At 41.2% G+C, this 21,246-nt stretch overlaps 1 protein-coding gene across 5 annotated transcripts in view; it reads right to left on the reverse strand.

The window, feature by feature from the left end:
* The window catches only part of ROBO1 (roundabout guidance receptor 1), a 940,924-nt gene that overhangs the window by 84,374 nt on the left and 835,304 nt on the right, over positions 1 to 21,246 (reverse strand). For all 5 annotated transcript variants that reach the window (XM_083171919.1, XM_083171920.1, XM_083171918.1 and 2 more), the window contains 3 exons: positions 8,653 to 8,773; positions 3,549 to 3,687; positions 3,250 to 3,377 (listed from right to left, as the gene is read on the reverse strand). In XM_083171919.1, the coding sequence (XP_083028045.1) occupies positions 3,250 to 3,377; positions 3,549 to 3,687; positions 8,653 to 8,773 (388 nt within the window). The remainder of the gene's footprint in view (positions 1 to 3,249; positions 3,378 to 3,548; positions 3,688 to 8,652; positions 8,774 to 21,246) is intronic.

Consider the following 21,246-nt stretch of genomic DNA (forward strand, 5'->3'; position numbering starts at 1 on the left):
GTATTCTTTCACCTGTTATGTCTTGATAAAGGGTTTCACTTCCCGAAACGTTGACACACAGACCGACTTTTGTCTCTTTGATTGTTTGATCTGCCGCCGTGCAGTTTCTATGTAAAATCTCCAGAGTGCCGTCTACTTATCCTGGTTGTATGTATATATATATATATATATATATATATTTATATGGAAGAAAGGGTTTTAGACTCTGAGTTGCGCTGGGTTGTGTGTGCAGCACCACCAAAATTCCTCCTGTTAGTGAGGAACGGTGTAGTAAACAAGAAAGTGGGGGGTGATTGGGGTGCGCTACTTAGTAAAGAAACTGTACCTCCCAATATAACATATCAATTTCAAAACAGAATACACATTTCTGAAATAGTGTTCTTGTGTTTGAGGATGTTCCCAATGAATAGGCTCAGTCCATTTCTGGGTAAATTGTTCTTTTATTGGTGAAGAAACCCGACGCGTTTCGTCTATAAGACTTCATCAGGGGTAAGAACCAATGGGTGAATGGATTTTGTATAGCTGGTCCTATATGGAAGTTTTCTGCTGATCACAGCTGATGCAATAAAAATAAATATCACCAAGTACTTCTCGATGGGGCTCAATTAGATGGAAATTTCTGAGTCGAAAGTTTAGTGTGAGTTCGTGTTAGGAACAATATCCGGAGTTCTCTCTGTGGTAACCTCCTCGTTCTGAATGCAGAACGAGGAGGTTACCACAGAGAGAACTCCGGATATTGTTCCTAACACGAACTCACACTAAACTTTCGACTCAGAAATTTCCATCTAATTGAGCCCCATCGAGAAGTACTTGGTGATATTTATTTTTATTGCATCAGCTGTGATCAGCAGAAAACTTCCATATAGGACCAGCTATACAAAATCCATTCACCCATTGGTTCTTACCCCTGATGAAGTCTTATAGACGAAACGCGTCGGGTTTCTTCACCAATAAAAGAACAATTTACCCAGAAATGGACTGAGCCTATTCATTGGGAACATCCTCAAACACAAGGACACTATTTCAGAAATGTGTATTCTGTTTTGAAATTGATATGTTATATTGGGAGGTACAGTTTCTTTACTAAGTAGCGCACCCCAATCACCCCCCACTTTCTCATATATATTTATATATCAGCATTTAGGAGCGGCACTCAGTTGGTAAAAAGTCAAGTAGACTGTAAATTTTTCTCTCTCTATATATAAATATATACTATTTAGCATTCAACATCACATAGAGTCTCCTTAGCTGATGTCTATATAGTATTGCATTAATCATCAAAGTAGACGGCTTCAGGTACTGTATGATGATAATCTCAGAGCAGGCCAGAAAGCACACAGGCTAAGCTGCATTATGTTTACTCCTGAGATTCCTATAGAATACAGAGAAATACCACGGGCAGCAGTGACATGTGAAGGCCGCCTGTAACCGGGTCAGGAGTGTACTTCTTTTCATGGCGCTTTTAACATAGGGAATCAATACAGAAAGTAAACATTGTTTAAGTGATGAAAGTTGAAATCCCGCTAAACACTGAACCTCAAAGTTACGCTGCTCTTATCCTGCTTTGAAGAGAAACTGTAGATTGCAGTCGGAAGTTCAGAACAAACAGCCTGCTCCCGGCAAACATACAGATGGCTGCTTCCCACCGAAGGAGCATTATCCATATTTACTGTGTAGAGCTTAAAAGAGGAATATTATGTGTGTTCTGCTATTCTCTCTTATCGGCACTTTCATGCGGCCCGTCTTCTTTAATGAAGACATTAAACAGATGTAATGTACACTTTTGGCCGTCACCCTCACATACAGGAAAGCAATGGACTCCCCATTACCTTTACAATAGAGGGGTCTCGACTTGGTTCCTACTCCCCCGCACCATTTCTCCTCAAAATAGCCAATACTCATTGGCGGCAGCAGAGGGGGGCTGCAGCACAATTTAAAATTCAAATAAAGGAGCCACACCAACTTCCATTTCAAACTGACTCGCTGGCAGTTGGTTTGGCTCCCCTATTTGAATTATGAACTTTGCTGCAGCCACTGCCAATAAGGTTCTTCAGACGTCTACTCTGGTTGTCCTGAAGTTTCAGGGATTAGTGGACACTAGTCTCAGCAGAGGTGCAACAACTAATTAATCTCATATGCGCAACTCATGACCAGGACTGCTGTTGGTGTAAGAAGGGCAGATGGATTTGGCTTGATGGCTGACATCAAGATTCATGATAAAGCTATAATAAAGGTCCTGAGCATACTTGTCAACACTTCTCTCCTCTCCGGGAGAAGCCCAGAGTAGAGAGACTGCTGCACACTTTGGGGAGCAGAGCCGGAATGTCCTGTCATTCCGCCCGCAAAATGTTGCTATTGGCGATCCCGTGGATGGGGTGGGGCTAAAATTACGTGATTTGCATCTTTTAGTCCCACCCCCTCCTTCCAGTGCCACAATTCTTGTAATAATCTCCCCTTTCGGCTCATTTTACTAGGAAGAAAGTAGGATATGGGAAATACGCCTACCTACCTGGGGTTGCGGGGGGGGGGGGGGTACCCCTAAAATATTGCAGTAATTTGCATTCAAACGGTTTCTAGAGTGCCATTCCTTTATGCACACACATGTGTGTGTGTGTTTTTGTGTCTGTGTGAAGTGTGTGTTTGTGTTAGTAACTGAGACTTATGGATTACAAGAGATACTGTAATACCTCCTACAGTAAATTCTTACAGATATGATGGAACTCCTTAGTTCATTCTAGTAAGGGTTACACTAGTCTAAATCTCATTAGTACTGCTAGGCATTGTACAATATCTAATATCTCATGATTTAGAATTGCCCGCACTCATACAAAGCATTGTCATTGATAAACCATAACTACTCATATCGGCAGCTTTAGCTGAGACAAAAGTGAACTACAAAACCCCCATAGATGCTCATCTTGTTTCAATAAAAATGTTCAGACGACATTAAATCTGCAGAGTAGCCCAAAACGTAACATGAAAGAGGTGCTAGAAAAGAGGCAGCGCGCAAGATGCGTTGTGTTTTGTTCTAGAATTCAGTGGAGAGTGACAGACATCATTTCAGAGTTGGACTTAATCGTGATCTCATTCAAAAAGTCATGGCAAATAAATGTCATTATAAACATGATTTATTCCAAATATAAGTGGAAGAAAATAACTAAATGCTGAATTCTCTCTCCGGAGCTCTCGTAATTAAACACGCGTCTGGCTTGTAAAAGCGAATGAATAGGATTCTTTTGTGAGTCTTACCTTGCACGGTTAATACAGCTGATGCCTCTGCCTTGCCGACCATGTTTTCTGCGATACATGTGTACGATCCCATGTCCCCGGCTGTTACCTTTCGAATTTTCAGCGTGTGATCATCTCTGATTTCATACCTTCAAAGCATTATAATATATTAGCATATGGTCAGGTAGTCTAATCCAATGCCTAAATATTGGATTTGTGACTGGTGAACTATTTAAGAGCAAAATGGATTTACACTATACTTTAGTGTGGCATTTAGGGGATTATGATTTGTATTTATTCCATATAAAGCATGACCATACCTTGTTTTGGGCAGATCACCATCGTCTTTTCTCCAGCGAACAGTAGGAACAGGATCGCCTCGCGCCTCACATTTAAACTCAGCGCTGTCGTCTACCGTTACTGCCATGTTACTTGGCCTCCTTACAAAGGACGGTCGTTCTGTAAGGCAGCACAAAGCGATTGTTAAATCGGTCAACCTTTTATCTCAGTACAGAACAGAATAAGGAACACTATTTTTAAGAGTAAATGGTCATTTCACATTTTACTGGAGTTTATCTGTAGCAATTCAAAGGGGGGGGGGGGGGTATTCAATATGAGCAAATATTTCACATCAGGGAAAATAGCGATGCGTATTCAATGCTGCTGTTTCCGACAGCATTGAAGGCAGATTACAAAAAGACAGATCTGTTATGTCGAAAACGGCCACAGATTGTCAAGTTCACGGCCGTTTTCGCCGATGCGCCCAGTTTTCGGACACTCGATAGCCGGAACATTGAATTCTGTCAGTCGGAAACCCATATTGAATTCACCCCAGTAGTTTGGGTTTGATTCATGTGACAAAAATTGAAAACTGCTTAAATTTATCAGGATTCCGCCAGCCAGTTTGGGGTTTATAAAATATGGGATAGGACTGGCTAAAGATGTGGGTGCTCGATGGCCACAGATGATTCTGTGTGGACAGTTTCCAATTTAATTTGGACCCCATAGGATGCAGATGAATTCAGACACCAAAGGACTCATTCAGAGCTACACGCAGAGCCGCTGAATTCAAATAGCTGGGGATCTTTGCCTGTATTCATAATCAAAATCATCTATGATACTGCACCACTCTTATACCTATAGATTGTAAGCTTGCTGCGAGGAACCTCTTACCTCCAAGTCTGTCTGTTGTTCTATTACTGGCTACAATTGTAAAGCGCAATGGAATATAGCTGCGCTATATAAGAAACTGTAAATAAATAAATAACTGCATGTGCAGGGCCATAGAGGCACCAGCAGTATTAAAGTGGGCGTGGCCAAATTCTAGAGGCATGTCCACGATCCATCTGGAAAATTGGAAATACACAAAATACAATACACATTGCCATAAAGCAGCTCTGTGCCTGAACCAAAGGAAGACTTTTGTCTCAAGCAGCTCAGGCCTGCATACCCTCGCTCGCTGCCTATTGGCACCTCTGCACATGTAAGAGCAGTGATCCCACCTATCTGCACAGATTTCAACCATCCCTATCCTGGGTGCAAAAGATCCATCTGACATTGCTGGATCCTTGGCTCTGAATAGGCTGTAATGATGACTACCTGTCCATAGTAAACATGCCAAGTGTGAGTGTCCAATGATCGCCAATTTCACAGTGGAAATGGTCTTGGACATATGTACAGCTTGGAAAATCATAGATGTGACGACTTTATGTGCTGCTACGAAACAAGCCCAGAGTGACTGGATCTTTTTGAATTAATCCCATGTGCCTGGCTTAAGTGGGCCTACATCTGTCTGACTCAAGCGGTCAGCTATTCAGCTATTGACTCCTCTCCATATTCATGTTAATCCATTAACAGGTAACTACTGTATCAAGAACTACAATGATGAGATGACAAAATGTTAGAATATTATCCTCCTCTTTCTCACAAACATTGAATCAAGAACCTGTTGGACTCTAGGCATGGCAAAGTGCTTGAATCAACCCAAAATGTCAATCCAGTGGCGTAAGTTTGTCCCAGTTGCCCCGAGGCAAGATGAAAATTGGTGCCACGCCCACACACACAAACACACACACACAACGTTATTCAAAATATATATAGTCTGTTATGGAATATATATTATATACTGTATATACATATACAGAGAGAGAGAGAACAGATATATATTTCAGAACTCAGCCACAGAAGTGACTTTGATGGCTTAATGGATTTAAACTGGCAGTGGTGGAGAGGTGCCCCCTTGAAAGCAGGAGCCCGGCGGCAGATGACTCCATTGCCTCCCAGAGTTCTGCCTCTGTGTCAGTCCATTTGCTCTAACAAACCGGCTGTGTATGTAAGACGTGTTCATTTTCCCGTGCCAAAATGAAAGATGTGAAACTGGGACATACAGTAATAAGTGTTACGTTTTATGCAATCATAATATGTCAACTTTTAATGACAAGAGAAACTATCCCACAGTGACCTTATTCCCAAGGTCATTCTGCATATAGGTCTGTGAAGGCAGCCAACTTGGAGCCAGCAGACACATAGCAATACCATCTACTACCTCTAGGGGAAGAAACACGGCAACACTATCCATTTTTTAGAGGCTACAACTAATCGGAAAGTAACTACTTGCACTTTCACACTGTTATTTTTAAATATATAATTGCAACCCAAGTTATCTACTTTTGCTGTCACCATGAGGGGAATGCGAACAATGATGATTACTTTCTGTTCGGGATTAGTACTCTTTAATACTGTGCTCCGTGAAATAGAATTATGATGACAGGCAATCACAAAAAATTTCCTTTCTCATTTATTACAGCCAAAAATAACAAGCAGCACCTGTTTCAACAAAAAGCATTTCATCCTCGGGGAGTTTTTTTGTGCGGCAATAATGCAGTGTAAACTAATTAGATTAAAGTTAGATTTTTCCCAAAAAGCTTTGTACTGTTTATCAACTGGTGATGGTTCGAAGCTATCTACATTTTCAAAGTCTATAAATGTTTTCGTATACAGTAGGTCTTCGGTAGAAAACGATCCACGAAGACACTGAAACCATACAAAAGGTCTTAGATCATTACATTTTATCCTGGCATCCAAGCAATTGTGTCTTACTGACATTTAGAAGCATAATTTGCCTGTTTGGAGTGTTTTTAGTCTATAGTGTTTTGACACGCAAGGCAAATATATAGAACCCTCATTCTTCTGCAACTGGAAATTCTATTGCAGTTTCTTATATAGCGCAGCATGTTCCGTTGCACTTAACAATTGGAATCAACAGTGATAAGACAAACTGGCTAATCACAGACATAGAGGTAGGAGGGCCCTGCTCGCAAGCTTATGATCTATAGGGAAATAGGAAGGATACACAAAGATAGGCGCTATCTATAGCATAGTAGTCCCACTAGATTACAAAGAACAGTCCTGATTTGATTTAATTAGATTGAAAGGTTTTGATTGTTAGGTGGGCGGTTTAGGAATTTGTGAGTTTTCAGGGAACGCTTGAAAGTTTGGAGGTAGAGGAGAGTCTTAATATTCGTGTAAGGTCATTCCATAGAGTCATGTTGCCCGATGAAAGTCCGGCAGTTGTGAATAAGATCTAGTAATGATTGTGGAGGAGAGACACAGATCTTAGTGAGAGATATTTTGAGATAAGTGAAGAGAAATATGTTGGTATAGCATGGTTAATAGCTCTATATGTGAGTAGAAGTTTTGATAATGAATGCGGTAGAATATGGGTAGCCAATGGAGGGACTGACAGAGCGGGTCAACAGATGATAAGATTAGCCTTGCAGCTGCATTCAAAATGGACTGAAAGGGTGATAGTCTTTTCCAGGGAAGACCGGTAAGGAGACTATTGCAATAACCAATGCGGGATGAGTGCACGGATTAGAGCTTTTGCAGTGTTTTGAGTGAGATATGGTCGCATTTTGGATTTGTTTTTTTAGATGCATGTAACATGATTTAGAGACTAATTGAATGTGTCGAACAAAGGACAGTTCAGAGTCAAGGATGACACCTTGACAACGAGATTAGGGTGGATGTAGTTGTCTCGTCAACAGTTATGGAGAAATCAGGTTGGTTGCTGCTCTTGGCTGGTAGGGAAATAAGTCATTCTGTTTTGGAAATGTTGAGCTTGAGATGGCGAGATGACATCCAAGATGAAATGACAGAAGGCATTCAGTGAGTGACTGAATGGTGACAAATCTTGGGAGGATAGGTAGATTTGAGTATCATTGGCATATAAATGATACTGAAATCCAAAGGGGATGATTAGTTCACCAAGAGATGAGGTATACATTGAGAAAAGCAAAGTACTTAAGACTGAGCCTTGTGGTACCCCTACTGGAGGTAGGGAAGAGGAGGTGGAATCAGAGAAGCGAACAGTGAAAGAGTGATTAGATAAGTAGGAAGAGAACCAAAAAGGACTGTGTCCTGAATACCTAGGGATTACAGTGTTTGTATGAGAGGAGACATGGTATAATGACTGCATACAACAGTAAAATTAGGCCAAAAATTGCATTTTACATTGTACATTGTTTACATTGTATGTTTAATCAATCAACATAAATGTCCCAGTTTGTGTAGCATAATTGGATTTTTATTATAATCATCCGTCATTTATTAAGTATCTGTTTATTCTGCATCCTGGTAAAATATTTTTCAGTGACATGTCAATAATTTTGTCACGACAACGAGTTGCCAGGCAACAGAAAAGCCGTTACAAATTTGAATTTTAGATTTCTTTTGCCATTTTACTACACAGTGACATAAACTACTATATATATACATGTTCTATTGGAAAATACAAAACAACCAATATATTTAACAAATATAACAAAAAAAAAAAAAAGTTTATTGTACAGGTTGAGTATCCCGTATCCAAAATGCTCGGGACCAGGAGAATTTTGGATAACGGATTATTCCGTATTTCGGAATATTTTTATATTTCAATGATGTATTTTGAAGTATCTTGCATTTATGCTGTATAAACACATAATATACACACAAATATATTTTATTACCACATAAAATACACACAAATATATTTTATTTGTTCAAAAAACAAGGTTTCAAAACGTGAAACAAAATTTGTGTACTATCTCAGATATTGAATTTGAATACCAAGCAATCATTTTCTTGTACATATATAGTGCCAGTTACATATCATGTCCTCAGTAGTGCTGTTACAAATGTCCCCAGTGAGTTTTTAGCAAAAAAAACATTTTTTTTCACTTTCTGGAATGTCCGTATTTCGGAATAATTCGGATAACGGATATTCGGATACGGGATACTCGACCTGTACTACATTGACTTCTGTAATGTAACTGCCTATGTTAAATAAAATTACTCTTTTAAAAAAAATATATATATATATATATATGACACATATTTTAATTTATTGAGGAATAGTGCTGATTAATTTATTATTTTACTTACCCAGTACTGTGAGTTCCGCAACCTCGCTTTCTCTCTCTCCAACCATATTGGTTCCAACACAGACATATTTTCCTGCATCACTTTTTCTCGTGTAGGTGATCATAAGCTTTCCTCCTCGTATCTGAAAAATAATAATTTTCATTCATTGAATATGTGTAGTCCACTGGCATCTGTGCAACAACCATTGATATAAACCATCCTTGCCAATGCCTTCAGAAGAGGACGGTAATGGCTCCTCTGGCTAACATCACCATTCATAATGCTACGCTCACTGCATCTTCCGCCTGGGCCATCCACTCTGGCGTCAGCAAGTATACTATATAGGTTATATTGGTAATACTGCCCAAACTTTACTTATGCCATATTCTACCAGAGTAGACAATTGTGTCTAGTACAAGATGTAACATTGCAAGTATAGAGTATTGAATGATTGACGGGTTACAGAATACTTGCATTGCTTACACAGTGCTAATAAATTAAGACTTTTATGCATCTATCTACTAAGCCTTACATAGAGAAAATAGTAAAAAAGTGGATAGAGAGAAAGTACCAACCAATCAGCTCCTGTTATTTTTCAAACCTGGCAGGTAACATGACAGTTAGGAGTTGATTGGCTGGTACTTTATCTCTGACTCTCCATGGCTTAGTACATAGACCCCTGACACTGTCATGCTGAAGCAAGTAAAGAACATATATTGCATATTGTCAGTTATACGCGCTCCCGCGCATCATTAAAGACCCACCTCGTCCTGTATGCTACAGCAAGGCCCCCGCTCCCCTCCACCGTTGTTCCCTTACCTGTCCATCAGCAAGTGTGTGTAGACTTGCAGATGCCACCCCCCCCCCCCCCCCCCCTCGGTGCAGTTCGCCTAGTGAGTTACTTTTGATTTGCGGTTCCTTCCATTGTGTGTTATTAAACATTGACCAAACTGATGAATCTATTATCTGCTATAATAAATATACTATGCTTTAAAGTTTTCCAATAAACACACACACACACACACACACACACACACAAATTCTGCATTATAATACATAATAACACAACATCTAAATCGGTCGTTTCGTAACATTAAAGTCCTAAAGCACAACCATACTAAACATTCATAGTAACGTAATGAAAAGCAAGACTTTCAATTTAAGAATTGAAATAAAACGAAATAAAAATAAATTCAAAAATAACATTTTCAATATGTAGGGAAAGTACAATCCATGGAAGTCTCATTAAAGACAGCGCAATAATTCCATTCAAAAGCACTAAATAAGATGAATGACAAAATGGATGAGTGGAATAAGATTAAGTGTTATAGTAGGGAAGCAGTGTAAGGTTTCACACAAGAGAATACCGAAGCCTCGAATCGTACGCTCATCACTTTTTCAAATGGATAAACCTAATCCTGAAACACATAATACCTATTTTTTTTTTTTTTTAATGAGCATACCATCAAACATTCAAACAACCAATAAAAATCCTTAGAAACAAAACGCTTTGTGTTTTTTTTTTACAAATCTGGCAATGGAGCACTGTGAATGCATTAGGGTTAATATTGGGAAATAGAAACTGTAACGGGAACGTCTACACTGATAATGTCTTGGAATGGGGTTTGGATGTAACAATAATTAAAATGTAATGGAGACAGTACTGACTTCTAACTCTGGATCCAGAGAAATAGACAAAAGACTCAATAATTAGTATTACGAATAATGCAGTGGAGGAAAGTTATCAAAATTGCTGAAGAGAACAGGCAAATGTTAGCCCATAGTAACCAATAAGCCATAAGCTATCATTTTATAGAAAGCATTAGATAAAAGGAAAGCTCCAGCCCCCAGTGTACTTCTTGGTGTATTGATTATTATTCCCAGATCTCTTAAGCTCCTAATGAATGCAATATCAATTATGAACACATTTCATTGGACCTGTTTAGAATATGCCAATTAGGCATAGGAGCATTATATATGCTAATTCTCTACCTCTTGCTGATCCGATGTCATAAACAGATAACAAAAGCATTGCGTAACAACAAGCAGATTTTCTCCATTCATGAAAAAAAAAAAAACATTGGGGGGAATTCAATTGTGCTGCATGACCACCACTTGCCATCGATAGTAGCGGCCATACAGTGTATAGGAGCTATTCAATTGTTGCTCCGATCGAATACCCATTACCGGGACACACACATCTTTCTTGCAGCCTCCAGAGGACATTAGATGCTAATGGGTGTCTGATTGTAGCAACAATTGAATGGTTCTGATAGATGCACATTGCTGTAGGCAGCCAGTAGGGTGCGTGCAACACAATTGCTATTTACTGAGCTCTTCTTTTCATCTAAAGGGCCAATGTATTTTATTTTTGTTACCTGTGGGGACCAGTGTGATTGTTTTTCTCATATGGGGGCCAATAGGTTTGTTTTTTTTCCTGTGGGGGCTCATGGTGTGCCCTGGCATTTTTAAAATCTTATTTAGTGTGCCGCAAGGTAAAAAAGGTTGAAAATCACTGCTGTAAGGCTAAGTACGTCTCCCCCCCCCCCAATCTTCGGATCAGATCAGAAGCAAATGTCATTCCATATTACACTTTTCACACAATTTATCATCCCGATGGGTCAAAATTGTGTAAAAAAAAAAGGGCTAAATCGTACTAGTGTATGGGGGCCTTATCATTGATCTAAAGGATTAGATTTCAGAAAGTGAGTAAAAATGAGCATTTCCAGCGTCAAAAGCAGAGGCCGTCAGGAGCCTCCTAGTTTGGGATACAAGAAGAGATTTACAATAATGCATATTAAAAGTACCATTGACAAACATGTAGAAAGTGGCCAATTAGATTCCTGACTAGCAGACTTCATTTTGATCACCTGGGGAATAAGCAACTTATTGACTTAACCGAGTTTTGACACAAACAATTTCAAAGACGCATCTTAATTAAACACCAGGGATTTTTTTTTTTTCAAATGCTCTCTATATAGAGTTCAATAATTAAAACAGCAAATCAAATTTAAAGTGCAGAGTTATGTCAAGTGCTGTAATGTGTATTCATTTAAACTGCAAATGAAAAATTTAAGGATTGTTTAGACTAAAATACATTAGTGCATTAGGAAATAAATACTGCAACATGCAATATGTAATTAACTCTATTATTAGCAACACAGAAACCAGTACAGTTTCCAAACACACTTGGGTAATGTCAAATATAATACAGCGGGATCATTTTCTGGAAACGTTTTGTATCCTAGCTGGATTGGCACTGCTATTAGGGTAAAATGACTCAGACAAGAGCGGTTGGTTCAAGAACTTTGTCCAATTTTTCATATGTGGCTAATAGCTGGTGTGTGTGTAAGCTGAGCAGCTGGGTCCCAAGGGGCACAAATAGTATATGTTCCACATGTTCCACCAGTCCTGGCCATTATGTGAACATTTCCCAGTCAAATGTTGATAGACATAGTTCATTGTTTTTCTGTAACATAGGGCCTTAATTCTAGTTCACTCTTTCTGACAAAATCCTTCTTAGATGGACAAAACCATGTGCACTGCAGGTGGGGCAGATGTTAATTGTGCAGAGAGAATTAGATTAGGGTGGGGTTTTACTTCAAAGTGAGATCTATATTGCAGTGTAAAAATAAAGCAGCCAGTATTTACCCTGCACAGAAACAAAATAACTCACAAATCTAAAGCCCCGTACACACGGGGGGAGATATATTGCTCAAAAATATATTGCTAGCAATATATTCCTGAGCAATATATTGCCCAGTGTCTCCTTTGCATCAGCGAGCAGAGATGGTCGCTGATGAAAAGGAACCTCTGCTGGGGGAGCCGCAGAGGTAATTAGCTGGTCGCAGGAGCAAGCTCCTGCGACCAGCGATTACAATGGGGCAGAAACCGGGAGCGCGCACCCGGCGATTTATCGCTGGTGCGCACTCCAATCACTGACAATATGGTCGCCTGCGACCATATTCCCAGCGATTATAGCCCCTATCGCCCCCGTGTGTACTGAGCTTCACTCTCTCTGCTCATTTTACATCTGCCCCCCTGCAGTGCACATGGTTTTGTCCATCTAAGAAGTATTTTGTCAGAAAGAGTGAACTAGAATAAGGCCCATAATGAAAGTATTTGCAACCAGTGTTCATCAAAATCATAGCATCTATGGGGTTACATCCCTTTTCACTCATATTCCTTATTGGCAGGGCCTTAGCAGGGAGATAATGTGCCCTGAGCAAGTGACAACCTACATGCATGATGCCATGATGGGGGTGGGCTTGCCAGGAATAGTAAGAAGTTGAGCGCCCAAGAGTATCCTGGTGCGGATATGGATCATTGGATAGACAGCAACTGGGTCGACAAGCATTAGGTCGACATGCATGAAGGTCGACATGACTGAAGGCTGACATGCAGGAATGTCGACCTCACTGAAAGTCGACATGGATCTGGTTGACAGGGTCATTAGTTCGACATGCATTAGGTTGACATGGGGAAGGTCGACAGTCAAAAAGTCGACATGGGGTTTTTCGTGTTTTTTTTGTCCCCAACGTCGACACAGTCGACATGGACACTGAAACGTAGCATCGCATCCCCTTGCATGGCTTGCTGCACTCGCCATGTTTCGGGAACACTATTTTATTCTACCGCCACGCCCTAGTGGCTGGTAGGGCATGAAATAACACCTGTCAGCACATGTCGACTGTGAAAAACCCCATGTCGACCTTCCCCATGTCAACTAATGCATTTCGACCTAATGACCCTGTCGACCTAGCCCATGTCGGCATTCATGCATGTCGACCTAGTGGTGTCGACCTAATGCTTGTTGACCTAGTGACCGTATCCTGCTGGTGCCTGGTGTCTTTACTGGCTGCAGGGTTTTGTCCTAGGTACCATGCAAGCCAAATACAAGTATCACGGCACAGTAACAGTGCAGGGGCCGATTCACAATGAGCCGGAAGGAGCTAAAGCACCAGGCCTCCACATAAAAAATAGGCCTATCATCATGACCACTTGACAGTGGCTAGCTGCCTCGCTGATCACACTGTCGGACGTAAATCATAAGTTTACAAAAAAGTACTTTCTTTTTTTCTAACAAAATTATGCTAATTTTATTTTGGGACAGTATGGCTGAAAAATACGTTTCGCCTGGACGAACACCACACAACAAAAGGTTTATGGTGGTACCAGGGCAATTGCCCACCAAGCCGTGCATCATATTTGCCTACTCTGCTCAAATGTCTGGGAGATGCCTCAACTTCAGGAAGTCACCTCATACTCCTGATAGAGATGTCCACCATCCTACATCCCACGTCATTTTCTTCTAAAATGAGCAGGCCCTTGATGTTGCACCTGTCCCTTGGACTTCCTCCATGGGATCTCTAAATGGGCAGGTTTAATAAAGAGACAAGTATGCACTCATCTTAAAAAGAGCCCCTTGTTTCTGTCAACAGTTCCTGAATGTGCACAAAATGGCCGCCACCACTGTCTGTATAGAACAGATAAAGTTTAGTATTACAGAGGCTCGACCCAGTAGAGTCATTTAAAGCGCGGCTGACATATTATAACCATCTGTGAGTTATTATTTTAATTGGTGCTTTCAAAGACTTCCATTCCTTTCCTGATAGTTGAATCCATGTAGCAAATATTTCAGGCACTTGTAATAACTTGAATTGTTTACACAGAGCGGCATTCATGATGGTATATGTGAGTGTAAAGAGCAGGTGTTCAGTATCAGCCGTTGTTCTCGCTCTGTGAGTTTCTCACAGAAAATTTGCTCAGTACTGAGATAAGTGCAGTTCAGGAAATATATTCTGTTTCAAAGTAGGCTTCATTTACCCTTACATTAAATGCTAGCCAATTCTTTATTGTTGTTCTTTTTTCCTGTCATGCTGTTTAATCCTCCAAAGGAAAATATCTATACTGCAAATAGCAATATAAGTTACACAGCTCAGAAACTAAAATTATATACTGTATATATACTGAAGGAAAAATAAAACAGTTTGTAGGGGAAATGTATCAAGCCTTGGGAGAGAGCTTGCGGGGTATTTTCCCAAAGCAACCAATCAGAAACTGTTATTTTAAACACTGTACTAGAAAAATGACAGAAGCTGATTGGTTACTTAGTGATAAACTTCACTTCCACTCTCTTTAAGACTTGATACATTTCCCCATAAGTGTGTGAAGACTTCTCCACTTACGTATTCCTCTTGATACATGGAAATTCAGCACAAAATAATCCCTGACTGGAACCTTTTTAAACACTGGCCCAGGATATGCTCAAAGATCCATTTTAGCATTGACCCTTTTGAGGTTCACAACTCAGGAATGTACTACTATTGTGTAATCGTACCAAGGGCTTTGGTTGGAGGATGCTTATCAAAACGGTTACGGTAACACCAAAATGAGCAATAAACATGTTCAATAGCAACCAATAAAATGTCTTCCTAAGTAGACATAAAAGGCATTTAGAATTTAGAAGTTGATTGGTTGCTATGAATTACAGAAACCTTTTTCCCATAATGACCTGGGCAGCAAAATTCATAAATGTTCAGTACTTAGGAAAATAGGTTTCCTCATGTAAATCAGATTTAAATCAGATACATTTGGTTCAAGTCCTTACCAAAAAAACTATCAACAGAAGCTACTGTTGGTATAAAATGAACTAGGGAAATCTGTTTCCCTAGTTCATGGGGTCACCGAGGAATCCAACCCTAGTGGAGCTTTTTGTTCTCCTACCCTAAGAATGTGTATGCAGCAAAGAGACATTATACGGTAGCTCCTCTGGTTTTGGCAGGGTGGATGGCAGATGGGCCAGTGCCATGGACTTGCCTTGACCATAGGCAGTCACTCCATAATCCCTATTACAATCCACTGCTACTGGGCACCCAATGCAGGTCTGGGCATAGGTACTTTGTTCCCACCCTCACCCTTGGGACCCCTGAAGATTAGTATATGATGAGGTTCTGTGATAGTTGGCTGCCCAGGGCCTATCAAGTATTTACATAAAGGAAACCTAGCTAAATTTGCGCCTCTATAAGCATGAAGCAAGACGCAAGCAAGGATTTCCTGCCTGGACAAATTGTGAACGATGGTGAATTTCACCTTTATGAATAGTAAGGGGATAATGACAGATATCTATTTGTGAGATTGAGGCAAAATTGGAGAAAAATAAAGGCAAATTCAAATTTCATTTTAGAGCCAACAGTTGGAGGTAAACGTAACACAGAACAGTTTTGAAAATGTCACCCGTTATGACTTTCTATTGACCTTTTTACTCCCTCAGGACTTTTTCAGACTCAGGTATATATAAAATGTTATGAGTCAATGAACAAATAAATGAGTTCCATACAGGAGATGACTAAAATGCATTGTAGTACTGAACATAAATACCATTTTAGTACAACAACGAACAAACCACAAAGGATTCCTTTCTTAATTAAGATTCTTGCTGGTGATAGGCAAGGTGTGTTTTCAATAAAATAACTGACAAAAAAAAATCAGCTCATGATAAATGATGGAAAAAGGAAATTGAACGGAGTTTACAGATTCAGTCAAGTACTGTATAACGTTATTTACTGGCTGCGGGTGTAATGATTTATAATACGTAATAGGTTGGTGTTAACATATTGTTGAAGGAGGACAATGAGCAGATTTTTCCATTGCTAAATAACTGCTTAGACTTATTTAATTGAAAAAATATTACCACAATACACAAGTGATATGAATACACGCATCGAGTGACACTAATATACTGTATGTATAAACACATGTAAATGAAATCCCTATCAACAGTGAGAGTCGGGATATGATCTATCGATCTATCGACAAGGTCAAATGGCTGAAGTGCAAATAGTGGACACGAAAAAGTGGACACATTCACCCCCTTCTACAGTATAACCTTAATTCTCTATAAACCTCCCAATCATGAAAATCATGACAACCAAGTTGACAATTTGATCCTGTCGACTATCTGGTGTCGAACTATTAACTGTGTATGTATTTACGGTCTATCTACTATCCGGAAGGTGCAGGTATATAAAAGTGACTTTGGTACTTATTTAGTTTCACGGCGGCACTTCACAGCAGATCGCATCGTATGCAAATCGTATGCAAATATAGCACCCGATTTACATACGAGTTGCATGAGATTTGCATACGATGCGATCCGGGATGCGATTTAGCACACCCCCACTACCCACGTCAGCCCGAAGTGTGGCGAGCGCATGCGGTAAGTGTCCTCCCGACCTGTTCATACCCCCACTATCCATGTCGGTGCGGAGTTGATTTTATAAAGTGTGGCGAGTGCAGCAAGCCACCAAGCCCGAAGCGCGGCGAGCGCACATGTAAAACGAGCCCGAAGTGTGGCAAGCGGACATGGATTACTTGCCGTGTATTGTGCGGCCCCTCCCCATGCTTAGGGCTCGTTTTAAGCAGACCCTCGCAGGGCTTGCTGCGCTCGCCACGCTTCGGGCCCGGTGGGTCGCAGCGCTCGCCACACTTTAGAAGCATATGCAAATTGTATGCAAATATCACATGCAATTTGCATACGATTTACATATGATCTGCTGGGAAGTGACGCCGTGAAACTAAACAACTACCGTGACTTTCAAGTCACTTACAAATGCTTGCACGCTGGGACGGAAATTGGAGGGCAGCTGAAATCCAGTGATGTCATCTGCCCGCCCCCGTACCACGGCCTCATTACCATGAGAATGCCCAGCGTTCTCATGGGAACGCCCATGAAACGCTGGGAGTTCCTTTATGGTGATGGGGCTGCCCGGCGCCCCCGCCATTTTCCGCCGGCGATCAGGATGCACGCACCCTGCATCTGCACAGAAATGTGCAAATGCACAGAGGACCGAATGAACCAGAATAACCCCCTTAAGGTGATGTGTTGTCCTCCTGGGGAGACCAGTGATTCCCCGGATGGAGTAGATGTGAGGAATCCTGAGCAGAAGAGGAACATGGAGATAGAGTTTCGATGACTGAAGCCAAGTCCTATGGCAGAGCTTCTGTCGGCTGTGAGGAGTGGTGAGCTCAGGGTGCAGCTAAACCTGACCTGCAGTACAGTATGTGAGAGTCTGGTGATGAGAGCGTGAGGTCATCTTATGAGAACCAGATGTGATAGCGAGAGACTGGAGTGAGAGCTACGAGGGAAAACTCCTGTATCACACAGTTCAGAGGAGAGACATTACTGAGGGAGTTATTGCCTCCATCCAGGGATTGTATCTGTTCACTGGGTAAATATATTCTAAAACACGTTATTCACCACAGAGGGTGACCTGAATCCAGGTTCTCTCATGCCTTCTGTCAGCTCACCACCCACCTGCCTCCCCACGTATGTGTAATTCATACCACACCTGCATGTGCTGCGGCTTGTGTGTGCGCCCACGTATCCTGCCATAAGGGAGGGAGCTACATGCCCTTGGATCCCCCAAGGGCATCATCAGCTAGTTGTCATATACTACACCCTACCACGGACTACACACGTTACTAAGTGTACGGCTGTATCGCTCTATATTACACTGTCGCCGTCTGTAAAAGGGAAGATTTAACCATTTATTGGTAAAGCTTGCTTATATATTTAATGTACATAAATGACTGTTGTGTAACTATGGGCCTTATTCTAGTTCACTCTTTCTGACAAAATCCTTCTTAGATGGACAAAACCATGTGCACTGCAGGGGGGGCAGAGTGTGTGTTAACCGGGGGGAGGGGGGGGGGGCACTGAAGACCGCACTGGCTTTGACCCTGTTTTTTGGAAAGCTTCCTAGAACGGGTCTGCCAGTGTCAAAAAACGCCACTTAAACGGTAATTAACAGTGTGAAAGGGGTTTTACCTGGCAGACCCGTTTTTGGAAATGTTTTCAAATACAGGGTCAAAGCCAGTTATGCGGTCTGAAAGCAGCATTACTAAGGCTTGGATGGAGATAAAGCGTATAGAGAAAAAGTACTGTACCAGCCAATCAGCTTCTGTTATTTTTCTAGCACAGCCTGTGTCATGGCAGATAGGAGCTAGTTGGTTGGTATTTTATCTCCATGTAATGCTAAGTAAAAAGGCCCATAAATGAGTAAGATGGAGCTAATATAGTTTCTTTATTGTACCTATGAAACCCCCTCACTCTGTGTCAGCTGCTGATATGGAGGGGCTACTTTCCGCATATTTTGAGCTCCACAGCTATTATTGGCTGCTTCTTACATATTATACATGGCATGCGGGTACAAGACTGGACTATGATGTCACAGTATGGTACAATCAGTGGCAGATCTAGACTTCTCTTCTGGGGGGGGGGGGGCGGTTTACTGTTTAAACTTGACCCTCCCCCTCCAGTCCTGACTCCTCCCCTTCCCATTCCTGACTCTTCCCATTGTAAGACTGCCCCCCCACCCCCGCCCAAATAATAATAATAATAATAATAATAATAATAAAAAAAAAAAATTATAATAAAATGTCAAAGAAAAAACCCTGCATGGGGGGTCTGCATTGCAAACACACTGTATGTGCAGCCGGACACACCAGCAGCCAGTGCACACACAAGGGATCTCCAGGCTGTGGCTGCTCCCGCTCATCAGGCGGCTTCATCCTGAAACCGGGCACACAACGGGCACACACCCACCATGTGCCCGCCGGGCAGTGCTGCAGACACAGCCCACCCCACACTGTCTGTGAGCAATCAGGGTGGTAAACCAACTAATTTACAGCCCACCAGCCAATAGGACAGCAAGATGGGGAGAGAATGCCACGCTATATCAGCTACTGGGTGAGAGAGGCGGCGTCATCACCTCCCCATCATCACTACAATCGTTACTTAGTAGGTTCAGGTGCAGATGCAGTCGGCAGCAGTGAGGAGTATACCCCTTTCCCCCCCTTAAATCCGCCCATGGGTACAATCCCCAAGAGAAGAACATGCCGCCTAACCTCTGCTCCGGGTATGAAGTGGGAGGGAACTTCCTTCAAAAGGAAGAGAGAGTTGACCAATGGGGAAGGGGGTTCCATGAATCAATCACCAACCCTATAGATACTAAATATATTAATGCATCATAGTCATGTCTGGTGGTCTTCTATTGTAGGGTGAGGTCATGTAATGTGCTCAATTTTACGTTGAAAGACAAGCAAGACTTCCATTCAAACTATTATATTTATCAATCAATGCAACAAGGGAAAAGTTTCATCTTGTGGAGAGTGCGGCTCAATTTTCCAGTCGGGCTGTCCTGTGATTTGTAAATGGTTTCCACATGAAACGCAGATTGATATCTTTTCCCAAGTGCCGTATGGCATAACGTAAGCAGGGGAGAGAAAGAAAAAAAACGTCCTTTGTCGGAGAACTGAAAAGATAAACTGGAACACGTGCTATTTGGAGAGAGAGAAAAAAAAGTTCCCTCTCCTGTTAAAATCCAAACTACTGTGAAGAATCCTCTTTGAAGTTCACATCTCATGATCAGTAGTAGATGAACTCACTCTGAACCTCCTGGCTGGCATGTCTCCTTCTCCCTGCCCTTAAGCATGTCAATTGATTTAAATGATTTGATATACAGGAAGCTTCTGAAGGATCTTTTACCACAATGGTATTCGTGTGCCACGAAGGTTATCCTGCTAGAGCAAATTGCCTGCCACACGCACAATCTATCTGCTAGCCAGGGTTTACAACAATAAGACGTTTTTGCCTGCTTCACCGGTGTGATATTAACATTCCCAACCAATCCGTGTTTCCTTTATGCAAACACAGGAGACCTGTGTAATCAGCGCACAGTTCATAACAAGAGAATTTCAGATACTTGTTCGGTCTGATTAAGCGTCTACAGAGGTTTCTCTATGGGAATACTAATGACTAACGAGATCTTTGAGTTTCTGTAGCTTTTGTTTCTCACTTAAAGATTTAAATGATCGGAATTACAAGACTTATGAACAGCCGTGTTTATTTAGGTTTAGGTGTGTAGGGGGCGGTTTATCAAAGGACGGAGGGCATTGAGGTAAGAACCCACTGATTTTTTTGGTCAGTAATGAGGATTATTTTCATTCAGCCCATGGAAACCACAGTCGCATGGCAAGATATGTAGAGAGCAGATTTTGGATCTCTCCAGTGAACTCAAACTGCTTTGTAAAATGTAACACCCCCTTCCGCCACCACCACCATAGCTAAAAGCAATGTCTGTGCTTGTGGCTGGCATGTATACTTGCCTACTCACCAGAGAGATTTTGAAAAGGAGAACCTGGACTAAACATGACTTTCAAATGTATGCTTATACAATTATATTGGGGTCTATACATGAAGCAGTAAAACAGTGGAAAAGTGAGCCAGTGTAGAAGTTGCCCATGGCAACCTATCAGCTGTATACTTTTATAGCCTGCATTTGATAAATGTTACCTCAACACTGATTGGTTGCCACAGGAAACTTCTCTACTGAATCACTTTTTTCACTGTTTTATGAACAGACCCCGATGCCTTAATTAAAAACAACTTCTGCTCATTGTTAATATTGTTCCATACTCAATATTTGAACAAATGCTCTGATTGGTTGGATTATTGGATCAGATAAATAAATTACCGTGGGATTGGTTCACGTCCAGATTAATATTTTGTTATTTTATACTGTAGAAAACTTTTTCCCAGATCATAATATTTTA

Source organism: Crinia signifera, chromosome 2 (assembly GCF_055691185.1).
Source record: "Crinia signifera chromosome 2, ASM5569118v1, whole genome shotgun sequence".
Taxonomy (NCBI): Eukaryota; Metazoa; Chordata; class Amphibia; order Anura; family Myobatrachidae; genus Crinia; species Crinia signifera.